General features: G+C 34.1%; 1 protein-coding gene across 2 annotated transcripts in view; it reads right to left on the minus strand.

Annotated features, from left to right (window-relative positions):
- Window positions 1–18,964, minus strand: part of SLIT2 (slit guidance ligand 2) — a 399,420-nt gene that overhangs the window by 18,346 nt on the left and 362,110 nt on the right. For both annotated transcript variants that reach the window (XM_069069137.1, XM_069069129.1), the window contains 3 exons: window positions 13,290–13,427; window positions 12,947–13,187; window positions 10,493–10,623 (listed from right to left, as the gene is read on the minus strand). In XM_069069137.1, the coding sequence (XP_068925238.1) occupies window positions 10,493–10,623; window positions 12,947–13,187; window positions 13,290–13,427 (510 nt within the window). The remainder of the gene's footprint in view (window positions 1–10,492; window positions 10,624–12,946; window positions 13,188–13,289; window positions 13,428–18,964) is intronic.

Below are 18,964 nucleotides of genomic sequence, written 5' to 3' on the forward strand. Positions count from 1 at the left end.
CAAGTCACTTAACCTTATTTGCTTCAGTTTCCTCATGTGTAAAATGATCTAGGAAAGGAAATGGCAAACCACTCCACTATCTTTGCCAAGAAAACCCAAAAATAGTGTCACAAAGAGTCAGACATGGCTGAAACTAAACAACAAACAATGATTGGAGAGACTTCTGAACTATATCATTAGAAAATGTCATAACACCCTCAGGGTTAGCCCTAGAATTCTGAGTCAGGGTAGATTTACTTGCTAGTTTATTCGTGGGAGAGTTACTCTGGAGCCTATACATACCACACAGAGTTAGCTCCTTGTACCTAATGATGCTGATTACATGTTTGGGACTCAATAAACACTCGTGGGTTAAGTGATTTATTATCTGTATTTAATGCTTACTCAATGACTATGAAGAATGGTCAATCCCTGGAGCAAAATTTCATACTGAAAAGATCTAAGAATACTGTGCATTGTATTCCAAAAAAGATATTATAAAACTGACTACAGGAAAATACCATAGCACCTTATAGTTCTTTGTAACAGGATACTATAGCAAGTACTAGGGAGACAGTAGAGGATGATGGAAATAATATTGGTTAATGAGCCTGGAGACCTGTAATCCTAGCTCTGTCATTAGCTGCAGAAGCTAGGGAACATTTCCTATTACCTCCATTTTCTATCTGTAAAATGAGTATGACACCTGACCTACCTTCCTCAAACAGTTGTGAGAATCAAATAAGACAATGTATACAGAAGTTCTTTGAAAAGTAATAGTTGCTATGTATAATACAAGCTATTATAATCATTACTAAAGCTATTCAGTACTCCTTTAAAAAAATCAATCATTCAGTAAGGATTTATTTAAAAGGCATAGTAGTGAGGTTCTAATAAAAATAACGCGTCAATAACCAAGACCTTGTCTGAAACCTACAAATATCCACATGGATTAGTATCTTAATTTATAAACTGGTGTTGATTTTCTTCTTGTAGGACAGTAAAGCCCAGAATAATTGCAAAGTTGGTAAAGTCAAGTTGAACGATTCTGGAAATCTTCCCCCCCAAAACCCCAAATCTTTAAAGTTCAAGTCTGAACATTCTCAAACTTCATGAAAAGCACTGCCCCACTTGTTTCCACTGGGCTATTATGCTGGATTGGGAGACAGGAGACCCTGGTTCAAATCCACTTGATATCACTAGTGTGTGACCTTGAGCGAGTCACTTTCCCACTTTGGGTCCCAGTGGCCCCATCCCTAACACAAAGGGTTTGGATTAGGGGATCTTTCAAGTTCTATTCATTAATAAAGTCCCAAGAGTCCATGAGTCTATGAAAAATGAGAAAATGGAAAAAAAAACCCACTTAAAGATAACTTTTGGGCAATGCTACAAAGAGCTTTGAGGCACCTCTCAGGGCTTAAATAAAAAAGGGGGTAATTAAGAATATATGATTGACCTTGGCTACTTGACAAATAGTGAAGTATCTGCAGTGAAATATATTGTTCTCCTTTATTTTTTAAGACAATGCCATGATTTATGTGGGTAGCTATGGCTTAAAAGACCAAGTCAGAACCAAGAGTCCTTTCCATGCTGGGCAGCTTGCAGAGGTTTCTTTCTTTCTTTAAACAAACAAACAAACAAACAAACATGAGAGACACTGGACAGTGTTCATCAGTCATTTGCATATGCAGCCTTGAAAATGAAAAATGTTAATTAGGAGTCTTAATGCTACTCAATAAAGGATGGCCTGGGGTAAATCAGCAAGGTGGCCCCCTATCCCATCTTTATATACCCACCAGCAATACAATGAAATCCTTTCAGATCATGATAGGAATTGACAAGCCCTCTTTTATTACTCCCTTGGGAATGATATGTTTGATGACTCACAAGAGCTTTGAGTGAACGAACCATTTTGTGCTGGGCCTTTACACTGAAAGCATAAATTGCGTTTATAACCATTATTATGTAATTTAACTTTACTGCACCTATCTATTACCTGAAACTTTATTTCTTCTATTTCTGGGCTGTGTAATGGATGTATGAAAGCAAAGCAATTATTAAGCTATGCCTTGAGGGTTTTTTATTAGAAGAAGAGGGTTTTTGTTGTTGTTAAAAAAATCAAGTCTTAAAAAAGAGAGAACAAGATCTTAATTTGAAAATATCTGGGTTTCTTTTTCTGCCTCACTTATGCTAGTATACATTCTAATAAAGAAATCTTATATTTATTTTAATTGGAAATCTGAAGACTTATAAATGGTTTAAGAAATAGAAAGTTTATTAGGGTTGGTTTTATGAAAAATCAGGGTTTTCTATTTAAATTTAAACATATCTGAGAGAACAGTCTAATTTAAATAGGTGTTGGTGTGGGAATCAGAAGAAAAATTAAATTGGACATGCCACTTATCCTCTCTAGGCCTAATTCACTTACATGGATCTGCAATCTCCACCATCCCTCCAAAAATGCAGACATGTCTCACCCATGCCCACCTACCCCTTGTGACTTTTGTTCACATTCTCCCAAAAGTTCACTTAAAAGGTTTCACCCAATGGTGTGTAGACTTCTCTGCTTTCCCCCATATCACAAGACTATTAATAGAGCACATCACTTCCATGTCTCCATTCCCACATGTTAAACAACAGGGAAGGCAAATGAAATTGTAGATGTAGGCTATATGACTTTCAGAAATAAAGTTTTTTTTAAAAAACAAATTAAATATTAACTTTCTCTCTTAAGATTGAGTTTTTAAAAGCATATCAGTAAAAGACTACACATCCCAGAAGGAAATAAACAAAAAGCCAAAATAGGACTGTTGGATTTGAAGAGGTACAATATCACACCTAGGGGATAATCTATGCCATTTAAGTTAACGGTACTTCAGTGTGATGGGGGCAGGGACTCAGAGTAAATACAATCCTTTCTGAACTGTATACCCAGTAACTCACAGAGCTAAAGCATGTCTTTACAGCTAGGTCTTTAGGATCTTCAGAACTCAGCTAATTCTATGGCTTTGATCTTCAGACATCACATATCACTTTGTTTTCCACTTCTCTTATTAATTAAAAAGTGTATTATTGTATTTGTGTCAGCACCCTACTAGACTGAGACCTCCATGATGACAGGGGTCTTGTTTTTTTTAAATAAATTTTGTATCTATCCCAGGGTTCAGCACAAAGCTCTGCACACTATAGGCACTTGATAAATATTTGATCTCATCTATAGCTCACTTTACATACCACCAAATGCAAAAATTTTACAAGGACCACTGCTCATTTCCAGGTGTTAAGGTCTTTACTGACTAGTCGATAAATATTTACTAAGTGGGTACTATGTGCTTGGCGCTATGCTGTATTAGGAATACAAATGCAAAAAACCACAGTTCTTGCCCTCAGGGAACTTACTATCTAATAACTTGTCTTGGGAAACTTAGATAATTCAGTACAGAGCCCTATCTACTTTCACGTGAAATGATAGGATGTCATGTCAAGGACTGTTCCTATTCATGTGGATGGACTATCTTCTACTATCTTATTGAAAAATAATAATTAAATGCATGTACCAAATAAGTTCCCCACATCACCCAACTTCAAATGATTAATAAATAACACTAAAGAATAAAGATATCTTAAGTTTGGGATTCTTAATCTGGGATTTGTGGACTTGTTTTTATTTTGCAAATAATTGATAACTATTTCAATATAACTGATTTTCTTTGTAATGCCTTTGTATATTATCTCATACATTTAAAAGATTCTGAGAAGGAGGTTGGTCCATAGCCTTCACCAGACTGCCAGATGCGTCCATAAAAAAAAAAAAAAACAACCAAAAACAAAAACGGTTAAGAGCTCTTGCCTTGGATTCTCTTCTATACATTTAGGTGATTTAGAAAGCTAAACTTAATTCAATTCAGTAAACATTCATTAAAGTGTGTGTATATATATATATATATATATATATATATACACATATATACTTTAATAATAGTTTCTAACCCCAATTTACTTTCTATCATATAAAATCATTTTTTAAAAATTAAATTAGTCTCTAGAGATCACAACCAGAATCAATTATTTGTTACAATTAATAATGTATTTTTCTTTTTTTAATTTTTCATTTTTTGGAGGGCAATTGGGGTTAAGTGACTTGCCCCTAGTTTTTGTGTTAAGTGTCTGAGGCCACATTTGAACTCAGGTCCTCCTGACTCCAGGGCTGGTGCTCTATTCACCATGCCACCTAGCCACCCCAATAATATATTTTTCTTAACTAATAAAAAATTTAATTTTTTCTCATTGTGCTAAACAGTGAGTCAATGAAAATATCATGCATGTAATAAAATTAGTAATTTAAATACATATAAAGTATAAATTATTCTTTTAAATATTCAAAAATTTTGACAAAAACTTGAAATGAATGTGTTAAAATTTAACTAATTAAAATGTAAAAATTATGCAGTATTTCAATGGAAAATTATATTAATATTTTCTGCTTAAACATTAAAATGCATATCAATATTAATCAATTATTAATTAAGTGACTACTAAGTGTCAGGGCACTGAGTTAGGCTCTTGGGATATAAAGAAGGAAACAATTCTTTCCCTCAAGTAGCTCACCTTAAATTTCACCTAGCCCAACCTATACCTAAATAGGAATTCCATTTACAAATTCAACAAATGATTTTCCAGCCTTTACTGTTGACCTTTAGGGAAAGGTAACTTACATAACACATTCCACCTTTTGATACCTCTCATTATTAGGGCTGTTGTTATACCAACCAAAATCACACTTTATCATACTTCCCCTAAAGCTCCTACTGCTGCCCTGTGAAGCTAAGAATAACAAATCTAATCTCTTCTCCTCATGTTAGCTCTTCAAATATTCCAAGATAGTAATCCTATTCCCCATGTCTTGTCTCTTTCCCAGGCTAAACATCCTAAATTCCTTCCGCTGCTTTTCATTTGGCATCGTTTCCAATTCCCTAAATATCCTGGTCACCATCTTTTGCATCAACAAACTCCAGCTTTTCTGGTATCCTTCCTAAAATGTGTCATACCAAACTGAACACAATACTCCTTTGTGATTTTACCGAGATGGAGTATGGTGGGACTAGCACATCTCTCTTGTCATGGAGTCATGGACACCATGATTTTGTTAATGCAATCAAAGATCACATGACAATTTTTGGTTATAATTCCACACTGTTAATGCATACTGGGTTGAAAATCCACTAAAATATTCAGGTCGTTTTCACATTAACTGTTACATAGCAATCAATGTCTTTGTCATTCTTAACTTGTAGAGTTATTTAAAAAAAGTGTTTCTGGAGGACTTTACATTTATCCCTGATCAATTTTATCTCATTAAATTTGGATCATGGTTTTAAACTATGATGATTTTTTTTTTTGAATCCTACTTCTGTCATACAGTCTATTAGCTATCCCTCTAAACTCTGTGTCATCCATTCATCTGATAATACCACCTTCCATTCATCCAAATCACTGATAAAAATGTGACAGGAGTTGGCATTCAAGTTAGACTTGAATCTTGAGGTAAGCCTGCTTAGTTTGAAGGGAAAACTGCCTATGAAGCTTTAAGAAATACAGAATGGGGTCAAATCAGGTGAGAGGATGAAGACAGTTAAAAAAAAGGGCAAAATTTACTTTTGACATCTTACTATTTATCATCTCTTCTTCCTAGGTTGTTTGCCTACAGTCTGCCCTGTCAAATGTATAATGTATAGTTTTCTTAAAGGTCTAGTTTTTAGCTAGAGATCAACTGATTTCAACTAATGTGTTATTGATAATTGTACTACCTATTCAAAGGATGTGAATTTTGCTAGTGAATTCTTGAAAATAGAAAATAAAAGGCTTTATGATCCAAAGGAATTTATCTCTAATGGTGGGATTTTAGGTACAAGGAGAAAAGTTATGGAAATGAAAGTTGTGTATCTGTGGTTATGCCAAGTGACGTTTAAATTATACCACATACCTTAGAGGAGTACCATGGTATAGTGTGTGGGGCACTTGGTTTAGAGTCAGGGAAATCTGGGCTCCAGTTCCACCTCAGATGCTAACTAGTTGTGAAAAGCTGGGCAAGTTACCTAACCGCTATATGTCTCAATTTTTTTATCTGTAAAATGAGAGGGTATTGAACTAGCTAGCCTCTAAATTCCTCTAAATCTTTGAACCTATGATCTTTATTGCCTACACTCCATAATTAAACAACCACCAATGCTATCAAAAGCAAGGGATTGGTATATAATAAAAAAGTTAAACAAATGATTATTTTTATGTATTTTATGTTGTGTATTAAAATACACATATTATGATGTATTGTCTTACTGACTGTCAATATCTGTTATATTACTTATATAATATTTAATTGTATATTATGTGGGGACATCATTGTTGTTGTTCAGTGATTCCTTATGACCCCATGGACCATAGCACAATCAGGCTCTTTTGTCCTCAACTATCTTTTGAAATCTATCCAAATTCACATTCAGTGCTTCCACGACAGTACCTATCCAACTCACCCTCTGCTGACCCTTTCAATCTTTCCTAACTCAGGATCTTTTCCAATGAGTCCTGTCTTTTCATTGTATGGTCAAAGTATTTAAGCTTCAGCTTCAGTATTTGACCTTACAGTGAACAGTGTGAATTAGTTTAATTATTGGCTGATTTGATCTTGCTCTCCAAGGGACTCTCAGAAATCATCTCCAGTATGATATTAGTACAGGTTTTTTTTTAAAGGTATTTCAGCTGATAATCATAAAATTAAAGTAAAATTGAATATATTTTTGCACAAAATTTACTATTGATTGTGAGTTTCTCTAAATGCATATATTCAAAGGACCTCAGAAATCCAAAGGTAATGTGAAAGAGCAGTTGGTCTAATCATCCACAGTAGAAAAACAAAGTGGACAAAATTACACATTGTCTAGATTATGACATAACAAATAGTTTGTAGGATTAGTCCATTAATGTTTGAATCTTCGACAAGTTACAAAAATGTATAAACTAAGCATAATGGGAAAATGTTAGGCAAAATTACAGCTGAGAAATTGTGCAGCACATTTAATGATCTCAAATTGCTTGCTGCTGCTAAAATCAATCTCTTTAATACAAGTATTCTCTTGGTAATACTATACTGCTATAAATCATGAAATACCATGAAGTTAGAAGAGTTAATGATTGTAAATAACCAAAGGGCAAAGTGTCCATAAGAAGGAGTACTATGTTATTCAAACATAATAGGTAGTCTGAAAAAAACACCACATTTTTGAGACTATACAATCAGAAAATAAGGTGGTCCAATCATTTATCAATCATGAGGGGCAATAGATGGACAATCCAAGTAGGACACTGGGACCACCATTATACTAAAAGAGCAAGGGAAATGCCCCTGGAATTTAGAATAGGTTCTGGATAAACATATTTGGAGAATTTATGGAAAAATGTAGACAAGATAAAAAAATGACTGCACTGAGATTTGCATTAGCAGAAAAAGCTTCTGTTACTAAGAAGATCACATCCATTGCTATATAATGTTTAGAGTTATTGGATGAATCAATAAAAACATTACTCCTTGAAGAAATGACATATTATTCTTATATCTTTTAAGAATACACAATATACAAATACATTTATATATGCCATCTATTTTTTCCTTTAAAATTCTGAAAAACTGATATCCTTTGGGTTTACTAGGCAAGGAACCTTTGAATGGAAGGGACCATGCTTCCTACTTTATCTTTTTCTCTCCTAGAACTATTCCACAGTCATAAAGACTAAAGGCATGGGGGAGGGGTGTTGTAATCTATTTTAGTGGAATGGAACAGCCATTTCAAGATCATGGAGCTATCTATGCATGAAAGCAAATGCCACATGATCATGGCACCTCATTTCCCAGAGCTCATAGCCCAATATATTGCACTATAGCAGAGAAATGAAATAAAATAGAAACTTCCTAATTAATTTATATGTATGTGTATATATATATATATATATACACACATATATACATACGTGTGTGTGTGTGTGTGTGTGTGTGTGGAGAGAGAGAGTTAACACAGCTGCCCAATGTTGCAAGACAAAGCTTATATTTTCCATGGTAGCAAATATAAACACAGGGCTATATTATCATTCACCTCTGAAAACTGTCTGCTATTTCAGAGTAAATCTCTTTTGCAAAATATATCTGAATTAAAAATAAACAACACCCCTCCCCCCCAAAAAAAAAACCACTGATGGCATAAGTCAGGTGATAGTCAACCTGGGTTGGGATTCTGGATCACTGTATTCAGATATTTTCAGGAAGGCCAACCACTAGTCCTATGGTAGAAAGCTCATAATTGAATGAACATTATTTTAATCAATATTGAAATTTCATTTGAGCATGCTGAAGAAGCAGAATATTAAAGTAAAAAATATATAGGTGGAAGGTCTTAATAAAATTGGGCCAAAACCTTAAAGTCAATAGCTATAGAATCAAGATCAACTGCCTACATACCAACTGGGTAGAATGTTATAGAACTATTAGAGACACAAAGGCTGGCTGTTCTAATTTTGCAGTTGTTTGGACCTCTTTAATTTGAAACACCTCAACCCCACCTTGTTCTCTTTGAGTTTATATGTTATTGATCTGAACACAAACAAATCTTTGACTTGTTTTCTTTCCATATTACATAAACTCTACTCTTGATTTGAGACTTTAATCCAAAACATGTAGTTATAGGTAACAGAATTATTCAAGTTCTTTAGAATGATAGAATAACCTTCAGAATCTTCCCTTTTAAGTGAGGATCTTCAACTAGCAAGAGAGAATCCACACCAATCAATAATTCTCCTAGTAATGTGCCTGATAATTAATACATATATATTTCTAATACTTTTAGCTGGGTTTAAAGGTAATTCGTAGTGACTTATTTCATTTATTTCTTTTTTTTTTCTTTTTGCTTTTTGGAGGGGGAAGGTAGGGCAATAAGGGTTAAGTGACTTGCCTAAGGACACATGGCTAGTTTTGTGGTAAGTGTCTGAGACCAGATTTGAACTCAGGTCTTCCTGACTCCAGGGCTGGTACTCTATTCACTGCGCCACCTAGCCTCCCATTTCATTTATTTCAATGATGCTTTATATAATTTTTAAAATTTAACTTCTATACATCTGGGGCTATTGATATTTATCATTGATTGCCTGTTATTTGACTTAAAGAATAACTTGTAATTTGACTTAAAGAATAGCTAACTAAATAGTAAAAAAAGTAGCTAATAAAATTATAACTCTACTAGGGTTAGTTTGTAGCAGATATCTAGGGTGAGTAACGCTACAGTCATATTTGTTAACTGAGGAATTAAAAAAAGGTAGCCAAAATAGATGATATAAGAGATGTACGAGTGGTAGAAAAGTCTGTGATCTTAGCTCACCCCAAAGTGGCAATGGGCATATAAAATGCATGTTAAAGGAGCTCTCAATTAAACCCCATATCCTGACATAACCATCTGTTATCTATAAGCCAAGTATAGAAATATTCTAGGGCTTATTTCAATATGGACCCATATTTAAATACGGTTTGTTTGTTGACTGAGGAGTAGCCTAAGATCAGTGAAATTTATCCCTAGGTTGACCATAAGTTAATGAAATTAATTTTTCTCATTTAGAGAACTCTCCAAAAAACTAATTTCTGGACATGGATGGGTTGCAATCTCACTGGTGTATCTACAACAATAAAATAATGAATCTTTGAAATATTGAAGCATTAGGTACTATCAAACTTTGTTTTTAATATGCTGTCATTAGCAATGGTGACCATATTTCTCAGTCTTCTATTATTGTTCTTCGGATGAAAAAAATGTGTTAATCTAAAACAGATTTAGGGACTTAAATACATTGGATAATATGATTTGACAGTGCTACCTTGAAAAATGGAATATCAGAAGTAATATCTCACTTTTTGGAGGTACATTTATTTATGTATAATTTGGCATCTGCTTAAATCTTATTCATTGGGTACAAATGGCAACCATTTGCCATTGGGACTGTTATGGAATACTATTCAAGTCTTTGAAATACAGCCCTAGACAAATGCAAAGCATTAATGTTATTAAGTTGAGTATCTGGACTTTGTTCCTTTAGCTTTATTTGGAAACTGATTTAGAGAAATTAAGCAACTTGTTCAAAACAATTAGCAGAACTGGTTGTTTTAGTTATGTAGAAACTCAATTAAGTTATCTTAACTCCTCATCTTATTCAAAGAACCCAAATCCAAATTTAATTTTAGAACTGTAGCAAGCAGAATATAGAATATATATATTCCACTAATATAATAAATCCTATACATCGAATTTTCCCATATTGAACTTCCCTATTCAACTACTGGCTTCAGTTTTATTATTATATAACATTAAGCAAGAATTTTAATCAAATTATTCCTTTCTCACCCATTAGAAATGACTATATGGGAAGCTAATTTTTAAAATAAACATTGCTTCATCTCTACTACTACTTTATGGGCCTTCACCTGTAAATGGCAGATGCCGGATAAGATCCTGTGTCGTAGCTGGCCCGCACACGCCCACGATACAGCTCCACTGCTATGTGATCTTTGTCACCTTTATACAGAAGAATTCCACTGTCCTCATCTGTGGCAATCTAATGAAAAAGTAATCACTGAATTATAAGGAAAAAAAGTAGTCATCCTAACACAATGTTTCATTCCAAACACAGTGGGAAGACTATGTCAATTTAAAGTCTCTTTTCTTAAAGTAATGGGGAAATATGAATACCTGCCATAATTACCTACTATGATAGGAAAATAAATTGTAGCCTCTGCTTTATAGTGAAGTAAGGAAATAGTAGACAAGTAGATAAAGTTGTGGTGGGAGAGGCATGAGTTCAATCAGTCAAATAATGATAAAAATTTTCTAGGCTATTTCATCTGTTTTTTTTTTTTAATTGATGTTTGCAATGATGCGTATGGACCTATGTAACACTAGATAAATTACTTAACTTTCCTAGGCCTCAGTTTCTTCATCTGTGGTCTTGTATCAAATGACTACTGAGGGTCCTCCTAGCTCCAGCTATGATCCTGTACTTTATATTTCATTGACAATCTATAACAGCTATGATTACAAAATGATGAAGTTGGTTTTGGTAAGTTACCCTTCAACAAAACTAATCTCATTACTTTAGAATCACATCATGTAAGTGACAACTTAAAAAATGATCTTTGTTCTGTCATTCCCTTTGGGTCTCAAAAATGACAATGAAGTCACTTTTGGGTGTGAGTCCTGCGGCCTCTTGAGTTTTTTCCGCTTTGAATCAACATAAGATATGTTGGGCAATGGTAGAAAAGTTATGGTCTATTCAAAGTAATTGTAGCTCACTGTCAACAACTATTCTTTCTTTTACCACCTAAAGCTCTGTAGTTACACACACACACACACACTTATAAACAACCAGGGTATATGTGGAGTACAATTTTCCCACATAGCTAAGCCATTACAAGGATGGCCCAAAGTGGATATTTCTCAATTTAGAATGACACATAAGGAATATTATGTATCCTCATTTACATGTTTAAAAATTATGAAGGCCAAGTAATATTGTTCACAGGTTTGTGTGACCATGAAACACAAAACAGAAAATGCTTCTCATTTTCTGGTATCCTCAAAAGATTATTAATGACAACTATTTATTGAATGAATAAATGAGTGAATGAATTTGAACACTGCTTACTCCTTTTCTGCACATGAAGAAAATTGGGATCATTATATAATTACTCTTTTTGAAATCTAAAAGTGGCAAAAAGTAGGGTGGAATTATACACATATTTAATTAAGTTTACTTTATGGCTAGCAGAATATTTACAACTTCTTAGCATTCATTTTTCCTGATGCAATATTTTTTATTAAGTAACTACTAATGTGCTAGGTACTCTGGTGGGCCTGAGTGTAATAACCACAAATAATTCTGCTAATGCTGGAGGAGATAGAAACTTGAGAAGAGACATGGGCTCTGCCCTCAATGAGCTTACAGTCTAGTACAAATTATTATGTGCAGATTACTGTTCCAGGTGCTATATATATGACAATAATGAAAAGCAGCCCCTGTCTTTAAGTAATTTTTTTACTTTCTGTTGATAATAATTGAACATGTGAGTTTTGTAAACAGTCTGTAAACAAAAAAGTAAATATAAAGTGATTTGCAAAGTGATAGAGTATTAATAAGTTGTCCGGGATTCTTAACTTTTTTTTGTCATGGATCCCTTTTACAATCTTGTAAAGCACATGGACCCTTTCTCAGAATGATGTTTTTAAATGCATAAAATAAAATACATAGTAATATACAGAAAAACCAATTATGTTAAAGATGTATTTTTTTTCCTATCCAAGTTCATTAACCCCCTAGAACCCACTGAAGTAGTTGGGTCTTGAATGATTTCAAGAAGGATGTGAAACCTGAGCTGAGACTTTAAATAGGTCCAGAAATTCTGAGAAACAGAGGTCAGGAAGGAGTGTAAAGAACCTCCAGATTAGAAGAACCATTGAGTTTTTGATTTTGATAATAGTTGAAGGCAGAATTTTGAAATTATATGACTATCTTCAGATATCACTAAGTCTATAATAATAAAATCAACAATTTCTAAAGAAACAGAACTAAAAAAACCTCACCTTTTTTCTTCTGCATTTTTTCATTAGGTCTGTTACTTAAGAGAATTACATAATTTCTATTTAATTTGAAATACACATGTTTTGGGAAGGAAAATTATTAAAGTTTTTCCCACCTGAATCTTCTCTTACTTTTTCCCCATTTCTCTAAGGCTCCATAAAGCCATGCACTCCTCATTGGCAGTTTTTATTATCTTTTTTCATTTTCAGATAAGTATAACCTATAACTATCCCCAATGTCTGCCTTTACAAACACAAAACAAAACAAAACAAAGAAAGCTTTGGCTTGAGATCCGGCCTCTTACCTGTAGAGTGATGTTTGTCTGAGGCTGAACCTTGGCCGAAGGTATTTGAAGATAAGATTCCTTGTTGACAAAATTCACACTGACCAACTTTTCACACTTTTCACCCTGGTAGCCAGATAAACACTGACATATCGGCTCATTTATTTTTATGATGCACTGGGCTCCATTCTGACATTCAAAGTTATCACAAGGGCTGGTGCGCGGTAGAACCATTGGTGGAGAAAACTCACAAAATAAGCCACTACATGTCAAACGAAGAAAATAATATTTTAGTTCCTTAACAGTCTGGAATGAATGAAAAAGAGATTAAGTTTAAAAGACCCATTTCTCATTCTTTTCTTACCTGTAACCTTCAGGGCAGATGCAAGTATAGCCATTTACTGCATCTGTACAATGGGCTCCATTCTTACACTTGTTATCCTGGCAGTCGTCATAATCGATATCACAGTGCTCACCTACATATCCAGGGGTGCAATCACATCTGTTTTGATAAATAAATAAGTGGGGTGAATCTTTATTGAGCTCAAACAAATTAAATGTTATGCCTAAAAACGAGATGGTACCATCTTTAGTTACTTGATCACGGTAATCTTGAAAAGAGACCCTCCCAACCCCACCCCCAAAAGCTTCTCTGCAAAAATCATCCTTCTTTTGGAATAGAATGTAAACTCTTTGTGGAAAGGGCCTATTTAATTTTTTTCCTTTTATTTCCAGCCCATCCCAATGTGTGGAATGCAGTGGGTGCTTAATAAATGTTTGTTAATTTTCATTATTGTTTATTTACTGTCTTTCCTTGTATTTCACACAGCTTAAATTTAGGTAGTGCTTTACAGAAATCATTTAAATTTATATAGCAGTTTCCTCACAGTTGAAGTCAATAGCACAAGTGTTGTTCTTGCTGTTGAGTCATTTCAGTCATGTCCCACTCTCTGTGACCCAATTTGGAATTTTCTTGAAACAGATACTGGAGTGGTTTGCCATTTCCTTCTCCCACTCATTTTACAGATGAGGAAACCAAGGCAAATAAGGTTAAGTGACTTGCCCAGGCTCACACAGCTAGTAAGTGTCTAAGACTGGATTTAAATTCAGGTTCTGACTCCAGGGTTGGCACTTTATCCACTGAACCATTTAGCTGCCTTATAGCACAAGATATATTATTCATATTTTACAGATAAGAAAAATGAGACATAGAAAATCAAGGAAGCCTGCCCAAGGGACACATACTAAGTAACAAAGGCAAGGCTCATAGTGAGATCTTCTAAATCCTAATCGATCAGTCTTCCAAAGCAGGGGCAGACTTCCTTTCTATTTGTATCCCCAGCATTTAATATAGTGATTTGCAAATAGTAAGAGCTTAATAAGTGTTTCCTTTCTTCCACTGTGTCATGCTTACTCTCTTACTTACTAATGTCAGTGTGATATTGACTCAGCTAATGGCAATAAAGATCACCAATTTAAGAAAAATGATCCATCATAAGGATCATGACTTGTCTTTTTTCACTTTTATTCCATTTCTTCTTGTGCTTGAAGCATGATATTTTTCAAGCTCTGCCTCTTTTCCTTGAGTTTTACATATATGGTAGTGATCATTTAAATACCTGATTTTGAATATTAAGTCTATATTTTTAAAATTTGCTTAATATGTTCTACTTCCCAGGATAGGTTGGAGATACTTGTAAATGCTGTGAGGTAAAGATTGAACTTAAATATATTAACTTTGAAAGAAATTAATTTATAATTCACTCCACGTTTAAATGTTGCTCTGGGTTAGCTAATCTCTCTGGGGTCATTCTAGTCCATTAATCTATAATTAGGATTATTATTATCTCTCATTCTAGTACCTAGTAGTTTGTACTCCAAATGAGGCTTTGACACATCATCACATACTTGTGGAACACATCTTAATGATTATCGTCCTTCCTGTTTTAAATTCATGTCCCTTTTAATGCTTCAGCATCTTCAGCTACCTCCAAATGCAATATTTGGGTCAGAGAATGTTGATTTTGGGGTCCATTTTCAAATCTCAAATGTGCTACTTAACTTCTTGTGTAATCTAGGACGTCTGCTTTATCTTTAAAATGAGGAGTTAGACTAGATGGTATTTGAAGGCCCTTCTCACTCTTAATTCATGATTATACCATTGAATTAGACCATTATCTTAATCACAAAGCTCCAACTCAGAATTCAAATTCTAGATTAAGAAAAATACCTTAAAAGATTGCTGGCAGAGTAATGCCTGAGACTTGCCTGAACTCTCCCAACTTCCACTTCAAACATTAAAATAATGCCTCAAAACAAATTCTGGAGCTGAAGAACCAATAAAGGGATTACATAAAACAATTTCCCAGCCCAAGGCTACTTAAAAGGTTGGCGGAGAAAGTCTGTCTCACTCAGGTGAGACTGGAGTTCAGTCCAGCACAGGTAGCTCCCAGTTAACCCAGTAGTAGGTTGAGGGGGTGGTGTCAACACACAGCCAATAAGGGGGTTTGGACAACTAGTCAAAAGGATATTATAGGAGATCATTAACTGGCACTAGGTGCAAGCATTGCTCATATGCAGTTTCTGACTACAATATCAGGATAAGAAAGAATGCTAGCACATTAGAGTCTGCAGTTGACCACAGGGGATTGAGGCCCTGATCACAGTTCCAAGGTGGAAAAGAATGCTTGTGGTCACTTACAGACAAGAACACAGGCAAGGAAAACAGTAACCAGTAACCTCTCCTTAGATAGTGCCATCTTGGAAGGACTGAAAACTTACTGATGCCCAGAACTGGTTCTGAAAATAGCAGCACAAAAACCCTGGAGCAGAGCCCAACTTTAACATAAAGTTAAAAGTCAATAATAGGCTGGAAAACTGAGCAAGTAAATAAACAAACAAAAACAACAACAAAGAATTGACCATAGAAAGCTACTATAGTGACAGGGAATGTCAAAACATTAACTCAGAAGAAGACAAAATAGTCAAAAAAATTACATCTACAACCTTAAAGAAAAATATGAATTGCCCTCAGACCCCAAAAGAATTCCAGGAAGAGCTCATAAAGGATATTAAAAATCAAATAAGAAAGGTAGAGGAAAAATGAGGAAAAGAAATGAGAGTTATGGAAGATAATCATCAAAAAACTAGCTTGGTACAGGAGCTATAGAAAAAACACTGAAGAAAATAATACCTTAAAAGACAGAATAGATCAAATGATAAAAAGAGATAGAAAAATCCACTGAAGAACTCATTAAAGAGATTAATTGGCAAAATGGAAAAGGAGGTACAATAGTTCACTGAAGAAAATTATTCCTTAAATATTAGAATTGGGCAAGTGGAACCTAACGACTCCCTGAGATATTAAGAAACAACAAAAATCAAAAGGACAAAAAATAGAAGAAAATATGAAATATCTTAAGCAACTGACCTAAAATATATAGAGCGGAGAGATAATTTAAGAATATTGGACTACCTGAAAGACATGATCAAAAAATGAGCCTGGATATCATACTTAAGAAAGTATCAAGTAAAAGTGCCCTGATATCCTAGCAGCAGAGGGCAAAACAGAAATTGAAAGCATCCACCAATCACCTCCTAAAAAATATCCAAAAGCAAAACTCCCTGGAATATTATAGCTGAATTCCAGAGTCCACAGATCAAAGAGAAAATAGTGTAAGCAGTCAAAAATAAATAATTCAAATGTCATGGAGCCACACTCAGGATAACCCAAGATTTAGCAGCTTCTACATTAAAGGATCAGAGTGTTTGAAATATGATATTCTGGAGGGCAAAGGAGCTAAATTACAACTAAGAATAACTTACCCAACAAAACTGTGTGTATTCCTTCAAGGGAAAAATGGATACTTAATGACATAGTCAAGCATTCCTATTGAAAAGACCAGAACTGAACAGAAAATTTGACTTCCATATACAAGACTCAAGAGAAACACAAGGTAAAAAGAAAAGAAAACTCATAAGGGATTCAATAAGGTTAAATTGTTTATATTCCCACATAAGAAGATGATCCTTTTAATTTCTAAGAACTTTCTCATTATTAGGGCAGTTAGAAGGAGTATACATAGAGGGGATGGGTGTGAGTTGATTTTGCAGGGATGATACATAAAAAAATAAGATTCCCCAATCTATAAGTGGTCAAAGGATATGAACAGGTAGTTTTCAGACAAAGAAATCAAAGCTATCTATAGTCATATCAAAATGCTCTAAATCACTATTGATTAGATAAATCCAAATTAAAACAACTTTAAATATCACCTTGTACCTCTCATATTGGCTAATATGACAAAAAAAGAAAAATGTCAAATGTTGGAGGGGATGTGGGAAAATTGGGATTTTCTAAAGAACTATTGGTAGAATTGTGAACTGATCCAACCATTCTGGGGAGCAATTTCGAACAGTGCTCAGAGGGCTAGAAAACTTCATATCCTTTGGTCTAGCAGAACCACTACTAGATCTGTATCTCTAAGAGAATTTTTTTAAAAAGTAAAAGGTCCTGTATGTACAAAAATATATATATGAGCTCTTTTTGTGGTGACAAAGGACTGGCAATTGAGGGGATACCCATCAATTTTGGAATGATCGAACAAGTTGTGGTATATGGTTGTGATGGAACACAATGTGCTACAAGAAATCATGAGCAGGATGCTTTCAGAAAAACCTTAAAAGAAATGAATTGATGCAAAGTGAAGTGAGTAGAACCAAGAGAACATCGTAACAGGTAACAGTAATATTGTATGATGATCTGTTGTGAATGACAGCTATTTTCAGCAATACCATGATACAAGATAATTTTGAAGGATTCAGGATGAAAAATGCTATCCACCTTCAGACAAAGAACATTTTGAAGTATACTTTTTTTAAACTTTATTTTTCTTGCTTTTTGAGGGGTTCTATATTGTCTCTCACAACATAATGAACATGCAAGAAATATGTTTTGCATGAGGGCACATTTATAAACTATATTAAATTGCTTGCCTTCTCAATGAGGGGGAGGGGAGAAAAAGAAGGAAGGAGGGAATTTGGAACTCAACTTTTTTTTTAATGTTAAAGATTGTTTTTTACACGTAATTGGAAAAAATAAAATATTAAATAAAAAAGTAAATAGCTGAAAGTCAATGAATACAAACAATGGGTAGTTGAAAGCAGTCAGTTGTAATGCAACTGACTCATTTTTGAATACTACAGAAAACAAATCACTTGATTAAGAATAATAGAATTATGGCAAGTTTTTGTCTGTGAGTGTGTGTGTTTTAATCATCACAAAAGCTAAGTAAACAATTTGATTGAAGTAAAATGGTCACATAAGTGCTACTATACATTCTCAACTCGATGGGCAGGCATGAGTCAGAGATCTATCAGTGTTAATGGGAGTGGTGTAGCTGAAGCTGCTAAGCATTAAGAGGAAGAAAAACTTTGAATTATTTATCTGGGAAAAAAATCAAAGGAAGAGATACGAGAACCATATGTACGGTGCAGAAGCTAAGAGCTGATTTTGTATTCTCTTCTATAAGATTTTTTTCAAAGTCCATTATAACTTGAAATCATTTTGAGAGGACCAATATCTCTGTCAACCTTTTACTGACTAAAATGGATTTTACAACACAATGTATAAATTTAAATAAAAGACTTCTGATTCCAAGAATGTCTATATATATATATGTATATATATATATATCATATGCTCTCAAGTCACTTCTGTGACAAAGAATGATGGCTAAGAAAAGAAAACCAAAAATATAAACTACACGATTAAGAAGCTAAAAAGCTGACTAAGTGAGATGCATGCTTCAAAGTACTATAGATGGCACCCTGGTATAAAAATATCAAAGAGCAATATAAAAGATTTATGAGATAGGTAATAAAGCAAGAAGGGTAAAAATCAGCTCTATTGGTATAGTGCAGTTAAAAATGAACTATCAGTAAAACTCAGAACTCCAGAGCATTAAGAGCTGGGGCTTAAGGCTCCCTCTAATAGAACCCTCTCAGTATTAGGATGAGACAAGTGAGCCTTAGGAAGGT

This window comes from Petaurus breviceps, unplaced genomic scaffold, assembly GCF_028583685.1.
Source record: "Petaurus breviceps papuanus isolate PSGF00001 unplaced genomic scaffold, PetGlider_PUasm1.0 140, whole genome shotgun sequence".
NCBI lineage: Eukaryota > Metazoa > Chordata > Mammalia > Diprotodontia > Petauridae > Petaurus > Petaurus breviceps.